The following is a 14738-nucleotide window of genomic DNA, read 5'->3' as shown; positions in this document are numbered from 1 at the left end:
GATGCGTAGAATGAGATTTTCATGGTCATCAGAAGTTTAATTGACGAAGTTGACTTTTAGGTCATTCGTCAAAGCAAAGGTTTGGTATCTATGTTTTATTTGTTTATAACTCAATAAGTAATGGATACATGTCACATGGAAAGATCAAAGGTCATGAGAAGATTGTTCTATTAGTGGGTAATGTTGGCCCTTGAAAACTTGTGGTAAAGATAGGTTAGAAATGAATTAAAAAGGGTATTTTGCATAGTAGTGACTTAATGAAATATTGGGAAAGATCTTCACAGGTTTATACTGAAGCATGACAGTCAACTTTCAGAAATATAGCAATTGTGAAATTAAAACCTCATATCTGTTGAGCATGATAGAGGTGACACTCTGTACTGAATGTGGCCTTCATAAAATTCAAGATGAACTGTTTCATAGAATGTATATTTCCATTATGAATTTATTTCATTGTATATAGAGTAATCTTCATTACTGCCATCTCTATCACAGGAGTGACAGAGATGATCTTTGCTGGACAGATGTGCTGTACTTGGCACATCCCAGTTATGAAAAAAAAAAACTGTATGTGTTGGTAGCAGGTATGACTTCTCAAATTACACTAGTAAACAGGAGTAAGTTTCATTATAATTACAATGTACTGTATATGTTATTTGGTCTGTTCAGATATGCTGAATATAGGTATGGAGTAGAATTTTCACAAGAGATAAAACTTATTTCTTAATGTGAATGGTTTCTCCATCTGCAGTACAGTCATCATTGTACTGTCAAGGAAATATAATCTAATAACCCCTGACTTACTATTGCAGATGTTCCCCAAAAGCATTGCAACTGAAATGATTCAAAATGTTGTTACATCAAATTGAACATTGTTAAAAATGATCTAGTTAATAGAGAAGCTGTGTAGTGCAATACCTTCAGTAATATTTTCTTAGTGGGGCAACAAAGTACAGTATTGGGACAGAAAAGCAAATCCTTAGAGGGCCATTCCCTTAAGCTTCGCTTATGAGATTTCCAAGCGCATGTAATAGTGACAAACACTTCAAGAACAAAGTCAGTGGTTCTAAGAAAATCAGATAATTATTCCAGGAAATAAGACTCATTCAGGATTTATCTTGTCTTGTCAGGGTGTGATCACTATAAAACTGGATAATGTGTCTGTAAGGTGTGCATTAGACTGTAAAAGCATTCTGAAAAATTACATTCTCTGTGTACTGTTCATTCAGTTAGCCCTTTTGGACCCATCTGAGGGCAACTGATGGTCCCCATGCACCCACACAATATGAGAAATGAAGCAACAAAATATTCAATGTGGCACAGGTATAGATAATCTCAAGCTGAACACATCCATGTTATGCATAATAATTAATTCTTTAATTATTGCATGTTTCAAATTCAATTTGCCATTGCAGTTTAGTTGAAATATTGTGAAATGTGATTTTTACGGCGTTAAGCGCCCCATTTGTATGTAAGTGGAATCAAAATGTACATTTGACAATACACTAAACTTTAGATGAGTCGAGGTCAATTCAGCTGGAAAATCACTTAACCTACGCATAACAAAAGCTCGTGATTTTTCCTCTGCAGTCAAACTGCATATTTTTACTAAATCCGCGCAAGTCGACACATTTTTCTCGGTTCTCGAGAACTTTGACTTATCAAAGGTTAACTGTATAAGAAGAATTGTTACTCTGTATATATTCTGAAAATGGATGAGACAATTCTTGATTGGCTCAATTTGTTATTTGTAATATGTTTGCACATCCATGGACAGATTGACCGATTGAAGGTTTTCTAATGATACGCTGTCAGTGATATAGACAGTGAAAATGTGCTGAAATATATAATTGGCCAAAAAAATAAACATTTGTGTTATTGTGCTTATATACAAGTGAGTTGTACAGTAATATGGGATTAAGAAGTGTTTAAATTCTAAACATGAATATTTAATATTTGCTTTAAACAACCCAGTTGTATAAAATTACTTTTAAACAACCCGGTTGTATAAAATGACTTTTAAACAACAGTTGTTTAGAGTTTTAAACAACTTTTTTTTAAACAACTCAGTTGTATAAAATTACATTTAAACAACAGTTGTTTAGACTTTTAAACAACTTTTTTTAAACAACCCAGTTGTATAAAATGACTTTTAAACAACAGTTGTTTAAATTTTTAAACAACTTTTTTAAACAACCCAGTTGTTTAAATTTCTTTTAAACAACAGTTTAGAATTTTTAAACAACAAAGGGTTAAAAGTTTAAACAACTACGTGTTGTTTAATTTTTAAACAACAGTTGAGCGATTCACGGGTTAACTTGTGGTTGTTTAAAATTTTAAACAACCTTCTTGATTTTTTTCTAACAGTGTACAGTTAGCTATGGCGGCCATTTTGAAATTCAAAATGGCGGCTGAAGACATGGTCGAAAAAAATGGAACCAAAGTTTTTTGGATTCAGCACCCCCAAATTGACCTAGTTAGCTAAAAAAATCAATTTGGGTACGAAAATCTCACGGGAGCCAATACTTCGACATAGCAGACCGTACAAAGTTCCGCGGGAGTCTGAAAAACGGAAATCCCTGTGATCTGTTTATATTCACTAAAAATGTAGTGACGACACTTTCTATTTGGTAATGATTTTGCCACGCGTATTTTGACGCCAATGCTTATTACCCAGGTACAAATATTTCTCAATGGTATAGACATCTCACATCAACTGAGTCTACCCAACGCCAGGCATGATGTCACATCTTAAAAAAGAAAAAGATATTTGCTGGGTATTCCCCGCAAGGCGGAGGCCGTAAATCTTTACGGGGAGAATAGAAATTTGTATTGCTTGTTCGCCGCTACGGCATTTTTGTTTGGAAGCCGCTGAGTGTTAAAAGCGCAGCTCACATTAGCTTGCTACCATTTGATTACAGCCGTCATTAGCGTAAAGTTGCTTCTTACACCGCATGATTCTGACAGGCACACTGTCCCAAACCAATATACTGTGATCATGGACATTATGAAGGAGTTATTTTTGGCGGTCTGCTGTCTTCTTCTTGGGATGAAGTCAGGTGAGTGAAATAACCCTGCGGGTTCCTTCTAGGTCTTACTCCTCCTTCAGAAATGAGAACCCTCGCTCTTTACGTTGACAATACCGTACTACCGGCCTACCAATTTGTGATATGAGAAAACGATGGGCTTTGAGCTATGCCTGTGTTGTAGACCCTGTCGTTCTCCCGCTTTATAGGTAATCTGTTGTAGGCCTACGAATACGGACTGTATTTCGGGACGCATGGTTGATATCATTTCTCTGATGGATCTCAGCTCAGTACCACCGCCTGGGCATCTTGCTCATATAGAGTCATTTAAGTCATTTCATGATGTATCATGCTATTTTCAGCGCATATCAACATTACAAAGATTTTTTTTTTTTAAGTACACCAGTGATAACAGTGTCTATTTGCTCATGTAGGTTAAAAAGCATGCATATAAAGTATTTAAAGTAGTATATGTATGTATCATACATATATTTATGGAATTGAGAAAGATCTTTTTTTACAGCGTCGGGTAATTTAGGAGGAACAAAAAGAAATAATCAACTTGAAGATGTCCAATGAGGGATGTACCAGCTTATGAAGGATCTTAGAAGTATTATATGCAATATTGTAGCTTGATTCTTTTATCTACAGATTCGCAATCACGGCTGTTAGCAAAAGGCACTTATGTGTACAGCATACAGCTTCTGTTTACAGTAGCCCTATAAACCAATTGATTGGGGCCAATTTAGGCCATTTATTTGACAAAAGAAAACACAAAAACATAAAAACAATGGTGGCATTAACAAAGAAAGCCAGTCAACCTTGAAAGTATCTTGTCCTTGCATTAGGATGCCTACACATGAAAATTATATACTTCGCACTTGTGCTTATATTTTGCATCCTTTGATTTTGGTTTTGGGTTGTTTTTCCTTTTTTTTTTTCTTGTTGTTGTTTTTTCTTGTTGTTTGTTTGATTGTTTTAGTTTTTTGTCTTTTTGTTTTTGTTTTTGTTTTTCGTTTCAGTTTTGTGCTTTGCGGGTGTTTTTGTTTTTGTTTTATTTTTGTTTCGCCTCTTCTTTTTTTTTTTTGCATTTCGATGTTTGAATAGCTCCCCAAAAACAAAACAAGAATCAATGTATGGCAGTATGAAAACAGAGTACATAATCTATCATTGTGAATTGTATTAGGTTATTGAGACATCAAATGCACCTGATTGCTTGAGCTATCTTAACATATACATAAAACATGTTCCTTTACAGTAATCGTGACTTTGTTCTTCCTAAGTATTTTACATTCTACGAAAAAAAAGCATAAAGTACTGGTATTAGATAATATTCCCGTATTCGGCATATATTACATATATATATATAATACATATATATATATATACATATATATATATATATATATATATACATATATATATATATATATATATTTCATGAAAGCGTTTACGCGCTTAAATATAAGAACTAAGAATTGAAGGAAGAGATCGTGTCAAGAATTTACCCATAAAGCTATCTGTTAGAATACGGGAATATTATCTAATACCAGTACTTTATGCTTTTTTTCGTAGAATGTTATATTGTTATATTTGTGCTTGCAAAATAGTGTTAAAACGTACAAATCCGAAGCGTATTTTTCATAAGCAAGAAAGGAGAATTATTTTTGGTTTTCGTGAAGTTTCCACATTATGCTGATTGCAGCAAGATAGTAACCGCAACGCATCATACAATACAGATTTTACATCAGTTTGTTCCTGTGCCTACTCCTCTTGAGACATTGAGACATAAATTATCACCAAATGAACCTTCAAAGTTAATTTTGAATCTACACCCAGGAATTTGGTTTAATTGATTTGTACAAATGTGGGCGACATTACTATCATTACTAAAATTTGGCAAAAAGGCTGTCCTATAAAATCAGTTCTGCCCTTGCACATCCAGATAATGAAGGCATCATATCTAAACCAGTGTGATATGCTAACTATCATAATCGTGTATTAATGAAGTCTATGATCTTTAAATAAAGATATCTACACGATATAAGAAGCACAAATATACACGATATAAGAAGCATAAGTGTCATCATCGGCAAACAAATAATGCACATGAAATGATGCATCTAAGGTAAATCCTTCCTTAATGGACGTCACATTCTATGATGAATGTTTAGGAACTATAGGCCCTATATCGCCATTGTATTGAACAAAGACATCTATTAGAAATTCAAATTTTGAATAAGGAAAGAGTACTTCCTCTTTCATGATACCATTTGATTCGGACATTAATCATGTTACGAAAGAATCAATACACGTATATCTCTTTCAAAATCTTTCCTGGTGTGAGTGCAATGTCACTGGGTCTTGGAATATTCTCTATATTGATTATGTCTTACTCATCGTTTTTTTCCCACAAACTAAATTGGATATCTTAGTTTGCTTCGGATGTTACAAGAATTGACGTGCAAATTCAAAGTTGTCACAGCCTTCTGAATGGAGAATATCTTGTACGTGATATCGATTTTTTTTTTTGAAACTTCATTTCTGTTAGAATTGACCAAACATTCATCGTTTAACATGACGTGCAGTAACGAACATGACAAGTAACAACATACAAAATTATAAGTGACCTTATGATACTAAGCACATTTTGAACTAGCTGAAGTCGTATCTTGTTGCCTTCCTTGACTCTGTAGACATCATCTGCCAAAACCGAAATGGATTAGAATCATGAAATAGCTTCCCCAAATTAATGAGCACACCGTCAGCAATTTTTTTTTTGATTGCCAATGGTCCGTTGTACGTAGGCCTGTACCATTAATTTCGTTTCTGTCTCAAAGAATATGAAATGTGAATTGTGCCTTCATTAAACTATGGGATCTTAACCTTATATAGAGGTATGAGTACTCTGCTTATGTAGAAACATTTTTCTGATACATATTTTGTTCCAAGCAGGAGTCACGTAAAGTTCAAATGGTCATAAGCCCAAAGACAAATCGAGAATGACAGATCAATCTCATGTCTGATCCTGCCATGTAATAGAAAGTTGTGTATGAATAATTATGTGTGTGTGTGTGTAGTTATTGTTGGTTTATGTATTTGTTTATTATGCACATATATCAATTTGGCGGTGCTTTGGCTATCAGTGTGATTTTGTGTTATTTATTCACAGTGTCCTCCGGATATCTGTATCTGCAGCCTTATAACGTTAGTGGTACGTTAGAGGGCGAGGTTAGGCTGAACTGTACGGTGGACGTCCACCGTAACTTCGGAGATGGGGGTACTCCAGACAGGGCCGTTCGATGGTTTCGCGGCTTAAATCACGAAGAGCTGGGTCCCGGTGTGGCGAATCCCAACCCAAGAATCTCTACGACTACGCATGTCCGCTATTCGGGCAACACGGTACAGTGTTTAGATTAAAATCAATTTCCAGTCGTGCTTGTGCCATCCCAAGCTGTGATTATTTGTGAAGTGTACTGAAATAGACTATTTGACGCTAATATTAAATATCTGTCTTTTTTCAAATCTCAAATCATCAAGAGAACAATTAGACACATTCCCGCTATGAAACGTCGTAGTCATAATAATGTGTGCTTGATGTGTCATTTCTATTTCAACTTTCCATGGTGCGTCGTTGACATTACCCTATGACCTGGACAATCGATGGAATGTATATAAACGCAGGTGTAAGTTCAGGGTTAAAACAAAACGGAACAAATAATAATGGAAGTAAAGTCAAACAAGCAAAAGGAATAAGCAAAAAACAAAACAAAACAAAAAGAAACCAGAGGAAAAACTATTCAAATTTGATAATTTTTCATGAATATTATTGAGGCTTACTTGTACTTTCTTGAAACAATTTAGTCAAATTGGCTCCAGGATATTGTTGGCTCCAGGATATTGTTGGCTTCAGCAGTATCAAAGGAGCATTCCATGATTTCACATCGTGTATGTAGTTCATAAATTGATAGTGTCATGTGTAGATTTGTAGAATGTATTGTGGCCCTTGAGCAGATAAACCTCGGGTGACTTATTCTGAAAAAAAAAATCATAATGCAATAAGGATTATAATTATTCATTAATGCAATGAGGTAATTTCATTACAATAGGCCTACCCGGTACCTAACAAGTCCACCTGTGTATAGAAGCTACGTATGCTTTCTTCTTTTGTTCTGCATCCTCGAGCCCCTACTCCTGCATTCTTGTGTGAGCTGCTTCACCATCATCCTTGTTCATTGTGATTTGTTATGAATGTGCAAACATGCTTCCTCCTCATCCAAATCACTTTGAAATTCAGACACTCGGTATACCCAGTATCACGAATTTATAGCTGTTCAGATGGAAAAAGTCTGAAATTATCTGCGGGGGTTCTCAGGATCACTTGTCAATTTCCAAGATCATGATTAATGAGTAGCAATTTGGTTTGTTTGTTTGTTTGTTTGTTTGTTTGTTTTTTTTGTTTTTTTTTTTAGTCTCTGTTCTTATTGTTTGTTCTGCTGCAAACACTTAAAACCTTCTTAGGTAAGCTGAAATGGGGATGTTTCATCAAACTTAGTTTTTCAAAATTAAGATCGACTTAACATTATAGTGTGCAGTTGATTTCTCTTTTCGGTTATCTAATGTTTTCAGAATCCATTACAAATTGTTATCAAAATTTACAGGAAAAAAAAATCCTGTGTTTCATACTCCATTGTGTATAGTAAAAGCTTGCATGAAAAAGTCTCCAAAATTGTAATTTTCATAAGACATTTAGTTGAACACTATTAAAGTCACACACAGTCTACCATAATTTCAAGTTGAATTTAGAATCTTAAATCACTTAAATTCTTTGTGAAACCCCCTCCAGCAACCATGCAGCCTCTATGTATAGGCTTGAGCAGGAAGGTGTATTCGTCTCACCTCCCTGGCCTGAAGCGTATACTAACTATCATTATAGCAGTGGATATTCCGCCATCATTTTAAAACTCAGTTGTGAATACCAGGTAAAAAGTTGATCTTTATTGGAGTTTCAGCTCAGTCTGGCTCCTACTTGCTGATTGCAGTGTAAAATATTATGTGTATCGTGTGTGTGTTTGTAGGCCATATGCATACATTGTTCTGAGGAACAACGTTCTAGGAGTCCAAAGTCTTGCATTTTTATTTCTATCAAGGATGGGAACCTCCCTGATATTTCTTTATTCGATATGGGTGTGTATCGTGATTATTGATTGACTCAATCTCCCTACTCACTTTATCTTTTGAACCGATTTTGTATTTTGCAGAAAGAGATCGTATCGGAGCTGATTATCGAGAACTTGAAGCTGGAGGACGATACGAACTACACGTGTTGTAAAAGAGACTACCAGTCTTGCTCAGACCCTAATCGTCGCATTTATCATCAAGCTTACGTCAAGATCCTACCTGTCTCTGGTGAGGAAACCTATTGAATCTACCTAGGAGGTTGTAATATATTGAACTTAATGATTTCTTGTCTAGACACAAAAGAAGAGCGTCTTTGATTTACCTTTTATTTATTTATTGTTATTAAATTGAGAAAGACATGAAATTTTAACATTCTATGCTTTCACAATCACACATGCAAATTAGATGACACAAAGATGTCATCAGATTTTGTAACAATTCTCCCATTATTTTCTACATGCATGATACTATATAGAAATAACATTTTGTTGGATAGCAATACTGCAATTACAACCCATTTCCCCCGATGTGCTATTATTGCTAGATAATTACAAGACTGCAACAATTTTAAAGTGAAGAATACAGCTTGGTTTCAGTTTAAATACAAAATGAAAAGGAGCATTTTAGGAATACTCAAGATCAATGAATAAACCAACAGAGTAGTTGCTTGGTGATTGCATCATCTCTTCCGGTTTGGCAATATTCCCCCAAAATTCCCCCAATAATGGCAGTGTCCATGAAATCATTATGTGCAACTTCTTTTGTGTGTTTCAGTCGTGGATGTCTGATTTTCATGAAACCTCTATAATGCCCTTGTGTTTGTCAGTTTACTCTACACTTGTCAATGACACTAATGTAGAACACTTTGTGGAATTAAACTTTGAGCACCAATCGTCAAGCCTCATGCTCCAGTGGCTGTATCTCAATGAATATTACATGGACCTTCAGCTGCTAATTTTGTCAAACACGTGTGGCAAAAAGGGGAAACACCATCAAAGGGCCTGGGAAACTAGTATGACGCAAATGGGGGAAAGAATGGAAGTACACTTACAAAGGCATGATAGGACGATAGATCTTTTTTCCCCTGTCTATTTTGACATACAGTGCACTCCCTTTATAACGAACACCATTACATATAATGAAATTCCGGTTACAACCAAATAAAATTTAGGGCCGCAAAATCGTCAACTCTATGTATTTGTATTGTTTATTCATTCGGTTATAACAAATTTCGATATAATGAAAGAAAATTGCCGGTCCCGAGAACTTTGTTATAACGGGAGTCCACTGTAAACATATAAACATATATACAGTACAACCAGTACAACTGTATCTCTCTCTCTCTCTCTCTCTCTCTCTCTCTCTATATATATATATATATATATATGTATATAAATATATATATATATGTAATTAATGTGTATGTATATATATATATATATATATATATATAATTAATGTGTATATATATATATATATACTGAGCATAAATACAGTAAATATGTGTTATATATATATATATTTATATATATACATATATATATATATATGTCTGTGTATGTACACATATTCATAGATATCATTTACATTAACATATGTGTATATGAACAAACATAGACACACTATATATCTGTTTATGTGTTTGTGTATATTTCATTTACTGTATATGATATAATATACAATATATTGCATAGGGAGGGTAAATCTACATATTATTTTAGTGAAAATACCTGCATCTGCGTGCAATGGCACGAGTCTGTTGAAGGTAGCCAGAAGAATTTCATCTTTGCATTGCCATTCTTTAGCTTCAGATTTTGTTTCTCAGTTTAAAGGCATGTGGTAATTAAAATGAGCCATATCATTTCCTGTACATTTATTTGCTTCAGAAGACACAACGATTACCACTACCACCACCATCACCACCACTTCAAGACCCAGAACTCGTACAGCAGGTGAGTTTGCTTCCAATAGTTGCATGCTTTTACAGGCGCCGATAATAACTATTGTAAAGTACAACTATAGGCTTTCACTATGGCTATATTATTGATGTGGCATCTTTTGATGGAAGGATCAAGTGTTAATTCCGGGTGTTCAGTCCTAGAGGTGAAAATTCCACCTCCCTGGTTCAGTTCAATATTTGTGTTGCGATTTTTCCAGAGCTGGACTATTTCATGCAAACGTAATAATTCTTTGTGCATGATTGTGTGTGAGTTATAATGCATCAATGCAAGTAATACAATAAATTCAACAAACTAAAAGTAATATATACTGCAATCACCTAAAGGGTTGGTGGCTATTCATCTATTGAATAGGTCCTACCAAGGAGGTGAGCTGGAGTTCAAATAGACTGCAATTATTAAAACAGTTGTCAGTTTTCTATTGATGTACAAAAGAATTCCACATGTGTATTTGTGCCTATGATGATCGATATTCAATGCTGCCTTCGAGCTGAACAATCTGAAGATCAATTTCGAATGTTTACATAATGTTGGCAATATTTTGCTTGTTTATCTATTGAATATAAATCAGAGCTGTCACAGCTGTTTAAAACTGTACCATCCTGTTAAAGCCAGTTTTATCACTTTTCCATGCTGAAATGACAATAAAGATAATGAACGCATCCCAGTTATCTGTCACTGTATAATAGACCACTGGATACAAACCTGGTTTGTTCATTTATGCATTATTTTGTTTTGGTATGATATTTTCCTGTTTTTATTGTTTTGTCTAAGATGAAGATTTTGTTGTTGTTGTTTTTTTTTAGTTGTTGTTGTTGTTGTTGCTTTTCCCATAAGTGGAATAACTTTGTACCCATTTGTATTCTTAATGCACAGCGTCTCCAAGCCCAGCGGAAATAAGATATAATGACATCAGTAATGATGCATTGAAGGGCACGGACACGACAGGCAAAGCAAACAGACTGGACATAATGCTCAATCTCATACTGGCATCAGCAGTGGTTGCCCTGCTCTGGTAAGCATTAAAAAAAAAAAACATCACTTCATAATTATGTTCAGATACACAGTTGGAGCCCATTATCTACAAGGCACAAGTCCAGTTTAAGTACACTTGGAGAGTCCACCTGTTTAAGCAGAATTCCTCACCAAACATGTACATGTAGATTTGGCAAATCTGAAAGTATCTATTGAACACACTATGAAGTTTTAGGAAAATAGGACAATTTTGGTCTAAAGTTTCAATTTTTGATGTCCTATACACAGATCAGTGTGCCATCATCAGTAGATTACAAAGCAACAAATTCAAAAAGTTGCAGTCGTGGAACAATGATAATTAAAGAAAATGTAAATAGAATTTTCCATATATATTTTTTTCCAAAATGCAAAGGCTTTTGACTTACCCCCATCCCTGCAGATTTCAGGGGGCATAACAACACCCCTATTTATAACCTCTATCAGCAATAAGTCGAGGGAATGTGCAAGGTCTTTTGGCCTTCTCTTCATATCTATCTAAAATCTTTCTACTACTGAGTCCTGTATTCTTGTTAATTTCCCATCCAGAAATGATGGATTTAACAAACTTTTAAAACAGCTACTACTCTTAACAGATTGTTTTATTTCACTAAAAATGTCAAAAATTTGCTCTAATTTTCCATTTTCAGATATTTCTTAAATTCCATGACTATTATCTGGAAGAGGGATAACACCGTTTCGTGATTTGAGACAGTAATAATGATGTTTTATGCGAATGAAAGTCATCCATTTGATTTAAATAGCTTTTCCTTATATTTGTTCTATTGTACACTGTAATAAGTAATGGTCACACATTTTTTAAAATGATATTCAGTAAAACATCTACCCTTTGTGAAAGGAAACTAAAGATATTGATAGTTTTAGACTGCTGATCAATTGCTGTGCCGCTGAACATTGTTCACACTGCAAGCAATCTAGAAATCAAAGACAATGCTTGTCAGTTTTTAAATTCTTTTTTCTCTTTTTCTCCCCCTTTGTGCAGGCAATCATAGCTAAAGAGAGGATTCCCCATCACTGTAGAAGTAACTTTGCTTCCAGATTGGAAACGGTGTGCAAAATATGTATGTGAATGGTCCTCAGACTGATAGTCTCAACGGTATACCATTGGATACTTTTTGTAAGGGGTCATCTTTTAGGATGACCAATGGACACACACCTGACTAATTCCGGTCTCGGTACAGGTGGCCATCTGTCCACCGACTCGCCATCTGCCTTCCGTGGTTACCACGGGAACAAGTTGGGCTTTCGGCTCTCTCCTCCATCTCCCACTTGGTCTATGGGATGACAGCAGGGATTGTCAGATAAAATCTTAGCGTGCATTCACATTGATGGTCAACTACCGCAGTATCTTGCATGATATTTCTCATAATGTGAACGCAAAAACACATCGCGAAATGCTTTGTGAATTACCTTCGTATTTATAGGGAGGAAATCTCAACTTTGCAGGAAATGTGCATGCGAAATTAGAGTGTGATTCATGTCATGAAATACCAACGAACATACAGCGATGTGTTTTCTCACATGGCCCGGCACACTTCCTGTATTTTCCCAGTGGGGATAATTATTCACATGCACAATACTTTACCATAAATAACATGGTATTTTGTGACTGAGAACAGTGGATACCACACAAATATAACCGCAGTATACCATGGTATCGGCTATTTCATTGAGAACAGTTCCAACAAAGTAGCATGGTATTTTCTACCACAGTAAGTCTACTGTTGTGAATGCACATAATGTTCTTTAAGGCCACTGAACGATGCTTGTTTGTATGTTTGTAATATAGCCTACACCTGTGTTTTACTTATATCAGCAATGCCAGCTAGGTTAGCAAAAAATAAATGCAGGTGAGCTGATGTTTACACAAGTACTATTACCTGCGTCTCCACACAACTCTGGCAGTTATGTGGACACAGTCAATAAAGATTAGTTATGATGTTAATTTGTTCACCGTAACAAGATCAAAGGTGGATATGATCAAACACTGCTTCTGTTCCACACCTTGTATACTGATTGCAAGTTGTGATATTATCTTGGGTTCAGGGCCTTTCCAACGAGGCTGTAATATATATTTACATTGCGATTGTGAAGTTGTGATGATCATTGTTGAAGGAAAAGAAATGTGTGCATACTATGTGTAGCTATACAGCATGTATATTTGTATATAGTATGTTCAAAGTTTATCAATGTATGCATTACAGTACATGTAATAATACTTGTACTAGTATTGAGATGTCTATGTGTATGATGGGTAATGTGGTGAGGAAAAGGTAAATTGCAGGGAACTTTGAGAATAATAAATTAGAAAGTCCTCGTGGCACATGAGATCGAGGCATCTGGTGTAAGACACTAGCACAGGGCACATTCAGCAAAACAATTGTAGTTTTGAGATTCAGTGTAACATCCATGCCCTTTTTCAGGAAATGGACTTCTAGCGTGTATCCTGAAAATTCGAATTCTGATTTGATCAAGTGAGTAGTTCCTACAATGAACCTCCAGAACAGCAGGTCATGGAATAGTTTCCTTTTGGAATCCAAGAAGCCTAGCGTCAAACTTGTGTGTAATCTCCTCAAAGAGTTATTGTTCTTTTAAAGGACTTCAGGCGCTATATTCTGAAAGCATCTGATGAGTAATTCCATCATGACAGATAATTGGGCAATAATTTGAACATTTCTACTCTTGCCATTTGGTACCATTCCTTCACCACATTACACCACCATTATAAAGTAAAGTGCAATATTCTTACAACCAAATGATAATGTTCATTTCATTTCATGTGATATAATGTAAGCTGTATGGTGTTTGTAAGTTGTAAAACAATTTTTTATTCAAATATTATCTCACAAGCATTTGGTGTGACTGAAAACAATGCTTTAACTGATGTTCATATTTGGATGACCAAATTTGTAGAGTTATAAACTCTATGTTTACATGAATTTGCATCTAAGTGACATAATTGCTCCTCCTATCAGCTATTAGTGTGTAAAGTGTGTAATAAAAGGGAACAGAAATATAATGTGACTAGTCATATCATGACAGCCTGATGAAGTACCAAACACTGACTTTCTGATTGTGAAACTTTGTAAAAACTTTTTGAGCTCTTCTATGATTTAGAATGAAATTTGGTCCACTTTTATCTAAAAAAAGAAAAGAAAAAAGAAGATATCAATGACAGCGTTATGTATAAATGTTTTTGAGATGATCAGTTTTGAAGATTAGATGCAGTCAAGTATGCCAAAACATTTTATCCATGAACACGGAATAGATCATTTCTGAACATTATACTGACATGCTTCATGAGAAAAGAATTGGAATATGAAAAAATTCTTACACTTTGAATTTTGGACATGATGTATTTGAGACATTTAGTGTTCATCTTTTTTTATCAAATGCCAAATTTCTTTCTTCTGGCATGCTTCATAAAAAAGGGTCAGGGTGTGAATACATTTTCACACTTTGAAATTTTTACAAGAAGTAGTTGACGCATTCAGTGTTCACCTTTTTGTTTTATGAAACAAACAATAAATTTCTTTCTTAT

The 14738-nt window shown here is 34.9% G+C and overlaps 1 protein-coding gene across 1 annotated transcript; it reads left to right on the top strand.

The window, feature by feature from the left end:
- The first annotated feature begins 2896 nt into the window (after positions 1-2896).
- LOC139727429 (uncharacterized) lies at positions 2897-11202 on the top strand. Its single transcript, XM_071638384.1, has 5 exons — positions 2897-3059; positions 6199-6428; positions 8288-8435; positions 10094-10159; positions 11042-11202. The coding sequence occupies exons 1-5, from the start codon at positions 2999-3001 to the stop codon at positions 11182-11184; spliced, it is 648 nt and encodes a 215-aa protein (XP_071494485.1). The 5' UTR covers positions 2897-2998; the 3' UTR covers positions 11185-11202.
- The last annotated feature ends 3536 nt before the right edge of the window (positions 11203-14738 follow it).

This window comes from Diadema antillarum, unplaced genomic scaffold, assembly GCF_040938485.1.
Source record: "Diadema antillarum isolate AM-2024a unplaced genomic scaffold, OU_Dant_1.0 seq00000131_RagTag, whole genome shotgun sequence".
Taxonomy (NCBI): domain Eukaryota; kingdom Metazoa; phylum Echinodermata; class Echinoidea; order Diadematoida; family Diadematidae; genus Diadema; species Diadema antillarum.
The sequence above is the reverse complement of the archived record's forward strand: the minus strand, read 5'-3'. Positions and strand labels throughout refer to the sequence as shown.